The 10,111-nt window shown below is 53.9% G+C and overlaps 1 protein-coding gene across 1 annotated transcript; it reads left to right on the top strand.

The window, feature by feature from the left end:
- Nucleotides 1–5,262: 5,262 nt before the first annotated feature.
- Nucleotides 5,263–9,512, top strand: NABP2 (nucleic acid binding protein 2). The gene is made up of 7 exons (XM_025477016.3): nt 5,263–5,404; nt 5,474–5,575; nt 5,886–6,024; nt 6,136–6,207; nt 6,383–6,464; nt 6,559–6,622; nt 8,969–9,512. The coding sequence occupies exons 2-7, from the start codon at nt 5,497–5,499 to the stop codon at nt 9,166–9,168; spliced, it is 636 nt and encodes a 211-aa protein (XP_025332801.1). The 5' UTR covers nt 5,263–5,404; nt 5,474–5,496; the 3' UTR covers nt 9,169–9,512.
- The last annotated feature ends 599 nt before the right edge of the window (nt 9,513–10,111 follow it).

The following is a 10,111-nucleotide window of genomic DNA, read 5'->3' on the forward strand; positions in this document are numbered from 1 at the left end:
AGCCTACCAGGCCTCAAAGACCAGCGAGGACCACCCACTTAGTCACCAACTTGTGTGGTTGCCCCAAACCTCATTTTCATCCTCTAGGCACAATCCCCCTTGCCAGCAGAGTTGTGTAAAAGATACAGAAAACACAATCCTTGTCCTCAAACTAAGGTGTAGGCTTGAGCCTAATGAGTGAGTGCACAAGATACGAAAACACACAAAAAGACATAAAACTAAGCAATTTACCAACAAGTAAAAGTTAATAATTACTGTAAGACATAAATATGCAAAGAAGAACTGGGACTGATGTGGGTTAATCACAGAAAGTTCTATGCAGAAGAATTTTAAGAATCAGGATTTTAAAAGCAGAAGGAACCCAGATAGTCTGAGATGAGACCTGAAGCTTGGAATGGGATTCTGAAACAAGGCTCTTTACCTTCCAAGTGTTGGGGGGTAGGTTCCCTGTTCACAAGGCTCCAACCCCCTGAGGCCTCCACTCAGTGTCACTCAGGAGACGCTCCCAGTAACCCATCTTGTTGGCTATTGTCCGACCGAGTCTTCCTTCCTAGTGACAAGCTCCATCGCCAAGGGGATGGATGTGATGTCACAATCAGGAGCACTCTATTAATAGGAACAAGGAAGAAAAAGGTGAGTCAGGGGAACTACCTCCACCGGGCAGTGAGACTAGACAGACATGGATCTGGCGACTGGTTGAAGAGACGATTTCATTAAGGGCAACACGTTTCAGAGCTGGGGACACAAGACTGCCTTCTAAGGATGGAGATCACTGGCTAAGGAATCTCAGACTCACACACACAATCCAGGAGATTCAAACATAGCTGAGACAGGCAGAGAAAGGGACAAGAAAAAAGGTAAAAAAGAGTTGTTTGAGACAGAGGAAGATTCTCGTATTCAGCGCACACAACCACAAGGAATGTCAATGATTCCAGATCTGTGGCTGTACAATGCAGAGATCAACGAAAGCTTACACGCAGAGTAGAATGCTTTAATGTTTCCCAAAGGCTTTCACAAAAATTACCGAAATCATGTAAAAAGAATTCTAATCCTACCCTCCGCCTGAAAAATACTATTTCATAAGAAGATACTCAAGAATGTTCATACAGGTATGAATCTAGTTTCCAAGTCTGAAAATATTCCTGACAGGATCAGGCTCTAAAAAAGAAGAGGAAGAGGTAATGAAATGGGAAATTACTCCTGAGTGGGCGACTAGGAAGACTAGAGGTATGATTAGGAAGATTAGACTCTCATTGCTAAGAGAATGAGACCAAGTAAAGGGGGACAGGCTTCAGATGAAGTGTGCTGTGAGGTCTACTCAATACAGATGAAGTGTGCTGTGAGGTCTACTCAATACTACTACACGGGAGAATAGTAACTGTTCAAACTCCCTTCCTCCCCATCATATGGCCATCAACAGATTAAGGGCTGTGTTACAAAGCAAAAGGATGATGATAATTTTTATGCATAAAACTGAGACCATTTCTTCTTCTGAGTCTGGTACTCATGCTCATTAGTTTACTATGCTCATCAGCCAAACACATTTAGTGCGGTATTTTCAAACCAGAGAGATAAAGGTGTAATGTCGGACACACTTTCTCTTTGGGGGGTAGGGAGGAAGTTGTTTCTCCCTCACCCATAACACAAGAGGAGTGTAATGCTGCCCTCATTTTGACAACACCCTATTTCCCAACAGCCTGGCATATGCACCTGTACTTCACAAAATGCTTCCAGGAACCACTGTTGGTGGCTCTGCTCAGTCTTCTAGTGACAAGCTCCAGACTCAGCAAGCAAATCTTGCCCATGCTGGAATGCTCCCTTAGCCAGAAGAAAACAGGAGTTTTCAACTAAGAGGAGGACCAGGAGTTAGGAGACCTGGGTTCTGGTCCCAGCTCTGCCAACTGCAGGCCTTTAAACAAGTCAGTATCTCTTCTGTAGTTTTCAATGTCTTCACCTGACAAGTAGGAAAGATACCTGCCTTTATCTACCTTACATGTCGTCCTGGAAAATCAAAGACATAATAAGTGTGAAGACATACTGAATACAGCTGTGTTTCAGGTAAGGCATTTGTAACAATAGAATGCAAAATAAATTTAGAATACTGGAGGCTAGTGAGGAAATGCTTGAAAGCAGCTTGTTCCTTTTCAATGACCAAGAACCAGCCCCAGACACAAAGTCTGGCTGGACACACAGAGTAGTAACATCATCACATCCCTCAGATTCCTGTCCACTAGTCTACCCCATTCCCATCTGGGGGAAAACTATCAGCCAGCGACACTATCGACTTCTTGCCTAAAACCACCTGTACAGGACCACCACCATCGCAGCCCAGTCCCTTGGGCAAACACTCTCACCTCTCTCGGCTTTCTGCTCCTCCGTCAGCCCCCTCCCCCTTCCCCAGTTTCGCAGAGTGCTGGGTTAGGGCAGGCTCTCTGGTGTGTGAAGCCTGCGAAAAGGGCCCGGTTGCAAAGCCAAGGAAGGGATGTAAGGAATGTAAGATTCCTTCAAGGAGGGGGGCGGGGGGGCGGGGGAAGGAATGGAGGAAGACAAGGCTGCCAAGGACCAGGCACGGGAGAGGAGCCAAGCTCCGCGCGGCGAGGGCGGGGGCTCAGGTTCCACCGCCCCTGCCCAGGCTACCCCCCAACGTCCCCTCCCCTCCCAGCCCGCCGTCACTGCCATTTAAACACCACGTTGTAGCCCCAGGTCCCCTCCTCCCGGTCCTCCCGTCGGCCAGGCCCCCTCCCGCACCCGCCTCCCCTACTCCAAAGCAGCCTCCAGCGCCCCTTCCTCACCTCCGACTCCTCCCTATTCCCGCTCCCTTCCTCCATTTCTCATCTCTGCTCCCGTCCCTTGTCCCGACCTCCGGTATCTCGAGCCCCCGTCCCAACCCCCGCGGGACATCTCCCCCTCCCGTCCCACAGCCTCGTAGGCGGGAGCCGGCGCAGGCGCAGTACGCACCGCCCTGGAAGCGGTCTGGACCGTCCGCACCCCGGCCCGGCTGGAGCGGAGGCCGCGGCGGCCGCGGGAGAGCGCCGGTGCCGGTCCCGGCCTCGGCCTATCCTGGGAGGGGAAGGGGAAGGGGAAGAGGAGGGAGGGTCCCAGCCACTCGCCGCCGTGCGCGGAGGGCCCCTCGCCCCGCCCACCGCTGCTACGTAACCCGGCGGAAGTTCGTCACCAGGCCCCGCCCGCCGCTGCTGCGCATCCCGGCGGAAGCTCGTCACCAAGCCTCGCCTCCTCGCCCAAGTTGGATCTGGACTAGAGGCCGCGAGCGACCAACGAGGAGGCGGGGAGCCTGGCCGGGCCTTCTCTCTCCGCCGAAAATGTTTATGATCCCGACGCGGACTCTGTAGCCATGTGGGAGGGAGGACTCGGTGCTTCCCAGCGCCAGTGTGGGGGCGGAGCCCGATGCGGACTCCCAGGGGGGCTGGACCGGGCGGTGGAGCAGCGTCTAGCCCGCTCTCCTGGGGTTGGCCGGGTGCGAGGTCGCGGCGGGGGCTGGCCTGCTGCGGGGCCGGCCGTCTGCTGTTTCCAGAGCGGTGGCCTCCGTCCCGGAGCCTCCCGACCCAGTGATTCATAGTCGCGGGAGAGGATAGTGTAGTCTACTGGGCGACCACTGGGTGGAGGACGAGGGAGCGGCTCGCCGCAGAGCTCTGATCTGGGGTGCCCACCGGGTGGCTGCCTTGCTCCTAGACGCAGAGTTCCCTGAAACACCCAAGGGGAGGGGCGATAGGATGTCCCTCTTCCTAGGGACACAACACGGTAATTGGGAGCGTGGGCAGGAGAGAACCTGGGACCCGAGGAAAGTCAGGCCGAGCCTAAAGCGCTCCGGACGGTAAGGAATTAATCAAGCCAAGACATTACAATGACATGACCTGCTAGGCTAATCTGATATTAGATAGTATTTGTTATGGATATTCGCTAAACAAATGGTTGTGGTTTGTGTATGTGTAATTGGCTTATACACAACCCTACCGAGCTGGAGTGTTCTGTTGATGTTCTGACAAGTCCCAAAGGGCCTCCTCTGTTAACTCCTCCGGGGGCGGGGAGACCCTGGGCTCTAGGTAGATAAGTGCATTAGGAAGAGGAGAGGGACTAAGGCAAATGCTGTTCTTTGTGCCCCGGGTTCCATTCTTCCAAAAACGCTGAGGCAGCCTCTGGTGTGAAGGCTGCTTTTTCCAAAACCGTTACGAAGCTGGGTGGGGGGGTGCATTAAAGATGACCCCAAGGGACGCCTGGGTGGCTCAGCGGTTGAGCGTCGTCGGTCCGGGGCGTGACCCCGGGGACGCGGGATCGAGTCCTGCTGGAGCCTGCTCCTCCCTCTGCCTGTGCCTCTGCCTCTCATGAATAAATAAAATCTTCACTAAAAAAGAAAAAGAGGGATCCCTGGTGGCGCAGCGGTTTGGCGCCTGCCTTTGGCCCAGGGCGCGATCCTGGAGTCCCGGGATCGAATCCCACGTCGGGCTCCCGGTGCATGGAGCCTGCTTCTCCCTCTGCCTGTGTCTCTGCCTCTCTCTCTCTCTCTGTGTGACTATCATAAATAAATAAAAATTAAAAAGAAAAAAAGAAAAGACCCCAAATCAGGAATAAAGGTGAGCGTCATAGCAGTGGGAGAAGGAGCTGTGCCTGCTGTGGGCTAAGCACTGCTTTTTATATAACCTAGGTTTTCTTGTCTGCAAAACGGAATTCCATATTTAAGAATTGTCGAGAAAATAAGTGAAGCGCTGAGATGGTTTCAGACTTTTGTCCGCGGTCTTAGAAATAAAGTCTGGGAGCCTGCGTGTAGCTTCCCGGTCAAGGAAGCAAAGCTGGGCCCGAGGCGCCTCCTGGTGGTCGGCCTTCGCGCGGCGCAAGCCCGCCGCGGGGCTCCTTTAACACTTGAGGTCCGCCTCTCGCCGCGCGGGAAGCCGGGCCCCCATTGGCTCCGCGGGGGCGGGCGCGGGGCGCACGGGGACGCTGCTGATTGGCCGCAGGGCAGCCGGGACTTCCGGGCGTGGCGGCGCTCGCGCGTCCCCCGCTTCCGGCGGCGGCGGGGCCTGGGGCTCCCCCTGCGGGCGGCTGTGCGGCGGGCGCCGGCCGGCCCGCGGGCTGGGGGGTGGGCTGTGGCGGGGGGATGGGCCGGGCCCCGGCGGGTGCGGACGCGTGTGCGGAGGAGGGCTCGGGAAGGTTTGGCGGCTGAGACTCCGCTGCTCGGAGCTGCGCCGGCTTCCCTGCCCCATCTCCGGTCGCCCCCCGACTCGGGGGCTTGAGCCTGAGAGCGTCCCGGGCCGGGCCTTCCAGCCCCGAAGCAGCCCACCCAGAGACCCCCGGACTCCGATCGCGAGGTCGGAGGCTCCGGGGAAGTTCTTCGGACCTTCGAGAAGAACTCGAGGACTTGCGGCTGCCCGACCCGAGCCTAGCGTGGCAGGTAGGCCCTGGGAGTGGGGCCCGGGGCGAAGACTCCACGCCTGGAGCCCTCATCCCCCGCACCCCCTAGGGTAGCGCCGAGGCTTGGGCAGCATGACGACGGAGACCTTCGTGAAGGATATCAAGCCCGGGCTCAAGAATCTGAACCTCATCTTCATTGTGCTGGAGACAGGTGGCTATTCGGGGTCAGCGGGCCCCGCGCGCGGGTCCTCGGGCGGGGAGGGCAGCCGGGGGGACACCACCTCGGCGCCTAGCCAGCCAGCGGGATGTGGGGCGCAGCCCAGGCAACCGCTCCTACCGGGCCTCTCCGAGAGCTGGCCTGGAGGGCTGTAGCCGAGTGCAGGGCCGGGGAACTGGCCAGACCCAGGCCTCCCGCGCCGCTCAGGCCCCTCTCCATGGTGCTGTCCCTCCGGCCCCCTCCGCCCACAATCCGATGATCCCTCTTCCTGCCGCCCGCCCCACCGTTGATCTGTTCCCTTCAGGCCGAGTGACCAAGACAAAGGACGGGCACGAGGTTCGGACCTGCAAAGTGGCAGACAAAACAGGCAGCATCAATATCTCTGTCTGGGACGACGTGGGCAACCTGATCCAGCCTGGAGACATTATTCGGCTCACCAAAGGGTAATTCCTGGTTATCCAAGGGCTGTAACAGGCAAGGAGGGTTGAGTTAAAAGTGAACCGCCTCTGTAACTCGTGGAGTATCCTGAATCCTACTTTTTTGCGCACCCACAGGTACGCTTCAGTGTTCAAAGGCTGTCTCACACTATACACTGGACGTGGCGGTGACCTTCAGAAGATTGGAGAGTAAGTGTCTTGGGCATTGGGATGTAGAAGCAGGAGGCCAAGGGAGTAAGTTTAAGGTTTGCAAGGAGGCAGCATAAGGGTGTCCAGTCCATGTCTTGTACCTGGACCTTTTTGAGGCCTCCAGCAGTGGCCCAGAGGCTGAGTCTGAGGCTTTAGCCAATTTCTCCCCTTGCAGATTCTGTATGGTTTATTCTGAGGTTCCTAACTTCAGTGAGCCAAACCCAGAGTACAGCGCCCAGCAGGCACCCAACAAGACGGTGAGTGCCATGGCCCTGATGTGGGGAAGGGAGGGCAGGTCAGGCCAGAAGCATGGTGGGGAGCAAGGTCTGAGTATTTACTTTGTGCCTTCAGGTGCAGAACGACAGCAGCCCCACAGCTCCGCAGCCTGCCACAGGACCACCTGCCGTCTCTCCAGGTACACCTGTTCCCTTCTACTCAGTTTGTCCTAGCTCCTCTTCTCGCCCCAGCCTGAAAAGATGCATTGTTCTCAACCCCTTTCCCAGTTTCTCTTCTCTCAATGTATCCCCTTCCACCCAATTCTTCTCCCAGTTCTTTTAGAAGTCCTTGTGGGGAAAAGATTTAGAGACCTGTTTCTATCACTGATAGAGCTCTGGTACTCTTTTGCCACTACCACTCAAAGACACAAATGAGAACAGTTCTTCCCGCAAGATGGCACTCCTTCTTTCAAACTTGTTTCTCTGCTTCTTTGGTGGGTCCTTGACCTTTTCTCCTTGCCCACCCCCCCCCACCAGCTTTTATGGGGGTATTTATTTATTCATTCATTCATTCATTCAAGACAGAGAGAAAGAGGCAAAGACACAGGCAGGGAGAAGCAGCCTCTTCACAGGGAGCCTGATGCAGGACTTGATCCTGGATCCCGGGATCCCGCCCTGAGCCAAAGGCAGATGCTCAACTGCTGAGCCACCCAGGCATCCCTCTCCTTGCCCTTTTGGTTCCTTATGCAGTTCTGGTATGGATGGACTTAACGTGGAGTCCATGCTGTATAGCTTTAGAACACTAGGGTTATCACTCTTGAAGCTAAAGACCCTTCTTCTACACCTTGGACCTCAGGGTTATGATTCTTTCATCTCTTATACTTGGAGCCCCTGCTTTTTGATCTCTTGCTTTTGATTAGAATCACCTACCAACATCGCCTCCTTCGTCCCCCGGCTTTTCCTTAGGAACTGGGTTTTTACTGCTCTTTTTCTCCTTCTGGGTCATCTCCCAGCTGATCCTGCTACCCCCTGGGATGTGGCTCTCTCTCACCTCTGATCTGTGCCTTAGGTTTCTCCCTCTGACACTAGGCTTCAGGCTACTTCTGCCCTTCCTCAGTTTGTGTCTATATCCTCAGTTTCCATGGTTTTCAGAATTGTTTGTGTCAGAACCACCAGGGGTTTTTGGGGACACATCATGAAATAACATTTAATTGCACCACAAAAATCAGTATCCATGTTTTCTTAATTTTTTTTTTAATTGATTTATGATAGTCACACAGAGAGAGAGAGAGAGGCAGAGACATAGGCAGAGGGAGAAGCAGGCTCCATGCACTGGGAGCCTGACGTGGGATTCGATCCCGGGTCTCCAGGATCGCGCCCTGGGCCAAAGGCAGGCGCTAAACCACTGCGCCACCCAGGGATCCCCAGTATCCATGTTTTCAATGGAAAATATGGCTGTATATACTTTCAGGTCTCCATAACTCTATGATTTATAAATTTTTTTTTTTTTTTAGTATTTTAAATAAGGTTAATTTAAGCCTGTTGGCCCCTAGTATTCATCTGCCAGATGTTCATTCACTTGGCTATCTAACAGGTACAAAAAGCTTACCAAAAAACATGGATGGCATAAAAACATAAAAACTTTCTATGTACTCTCCTGACTTTTTCTGTGAGTTGAGGAAAAGGCATTACTTTTCCGTTTTGGCCACACTGGTCAAGCAGCCGGGTTTAAGCAGGGATGTAGTTGGAGAACCATTAGCCTGGGACTTCTACCACATTGAGGGTTTATGGTGTCCTCGGTATATGAGAGGCAGGCCTCTCTCTTAACAAACACGTATTGATGAGGAATGCCAAGGAACAAAAGACAGCACCTGCCTTTAGGAGCCTGTAGTCTATGAAGGAGATGGTCCTACAGATTATCATCTGTAGCGGTAGCGGCAAGGTTAGTGATGTGCACAGTTGTGGGACCTCAAGGAAATCATCTCACAGGCCTGGCTCCGATTAAACATGGAAGCTACACACAAAAATGTTACTTATTATTTGGGGGCTGTGAGTAAGAATTTTTTGCTCACTCTTACCCATATTTTCTAAAACGAAAACATATGTATCATTGTGATACCCACCACACTTTTTTTTTTTTTTTTAAGATCCTTCATACATTTTAACACAGAAACTTCGAGCCTTTCCTCTACCCATGCTTCTCCAGTTTTACAAAGATTTTTGACGAAGGGGCATTTTTGTCAGAGGTCTTAGAGCCTAGAACTAAACAGCGAATTCTAGGTCTGACCTCCGTGGTAGAAAGAGGAGTAAAAGAAAACTACCACACCATGGCTCACGTAGCAACTTCTCAAATGATGGTTTGAGGCTTCTCTGGGGCTCCATTCATACAACCTCCACTCCCTGCAGTCGGTCCAGTTGGCAGGCACGTTCAGCTGTGCTTGATGAAGACCGTGCCCCTCTCTGGGACCTGGACTGAGGCCTTGGGATGGACTTCTCTCCTCCCTTAGTACTCTAATCCCTGTTTCTTCCCCTTCTCCCACTGCTAGCCTCTGAGAACCAGAACGGGAATGGACTGAGTGCCCCACCAGGTCCTGGTGGTGGCCCACACCCACCTCACGTACCCTCGCACCCCCCCAGCACCCGAATTACCCGAAGCCAGCCCAACCACACACCTGCCGGCCCTCCTGGCCCCTCCAGCAACCCTGTCAGTAACGGCAAAGAAACCCGGAGGAGCAGCAAGAGATAGCAAGACGTTCTTCGTCCCTTCCCACCACCCACCATAACCCAGGTGTCTCCTGGAGAACACAGCCTCCTACTAGGCTGCTGGCTTTTGGGGGGTGGGGTGGGGTGGCTGGGTAGGTAGCAGTATTTTAGTCACTAAATTTCATTGCAGGGGTAGGGAGCTGAGGCCTTTAGCCACCCTAAGCCCATACTCCCTGCCTTGCCCAGCTGAAGCTGCCTATCCCCTGGGATTGAAGGCCCTTTGCCTGCCCTCCTTCCTTTTAGAAACCACAGTCACAGTCTGTTTCCAATGTGTGTGATGTGGGAGTTGAATTGAACCCCTCCTTCCTAATAAACGTTACCACTCTGTGTGCTGGACTCCTTTGCTTTTTGTGGGAAAATGGAAAGGTTAGCAGTCGGACATCTGGGCAAGCAGAATATCCCTAGGAGGCAAAAGGAAGACAGCCTAGGCGAGGAGGCCCAGGCAAAGCAGGCCTGCCCCTTTAAGGTAGTTCCCTCCCCTGCCCCCTCCCTGCAGGTGACCCTTGCCCGCCAGCCTGCCTGCCCCCCCACAGCTGGAACCAAGAAGGCTGTGTCCCCCTTCCTCTGGGCGTCCTTCCAGTCTCTGGCTGTCAGGTAATGCCAACCTCAACCCCCTGTACCAATTGCCCTAATCAGACTGCTCCCCTGATCTTAAGGCAGATCAGACATCTGAGGGGAGCCCAGATACTTCTTTCCTCCTTCCACCAGAGCTTCCCCTTTCTTGGTCATTGATTCCCAGAGCTCTGACTCTTACTCTGCTGGGATAAGGAGCCGCTAAGAACGGTTTCTTCCGCAGGCACCTGGGGTTGCCACTTGCTGCCTCTTCACCCCCTTTCCAGCTGAGGGACACCCAGATGGGACCCACTTTCCCAAGGAATGTGGGGATGGGGGTTGGAAATGAAGGAAGCCCTGTACCAGATCTAAGG

This window comes from Canis lupus, chromosome 10 (assembly GCF_003254725.2).
Source record: "Canis lupus dingo isolate Sandy chromosome 10, ASM325472v2, whole genome shotgun sequence".
Classification (NCBI taxonomy): Eukaryota; Metazoa; Chordata; class Mammalia; order Carnivora; family Canidae; genus Canis; species Canis lupus.

Bases quoted from the DNA above. Each gene is read 5' to 3' on its own strand.
- NABP2 (XM_025477016.3), top strand. From the start codon at position 5,497: ATGACGACGGAGACCTTCGTGAAGGATATCAAGCCCGGGCTCAAGAAT. The intron at 6,208-6,382 runs GTAAGTGTCTTG...CTCCCCTTGCAG, and splicing joins GACCTTCAGAAGATTGGAGA to ATTCTGTATGGTTTATTCTG. The intron at 6,623-8,968 runs GTACACCTGTTC...TCCCACTGCTAG, and splicing joins ACCACCTGCCGTCTCTCCAG to CCTCTGAGAACCAGAACGGG.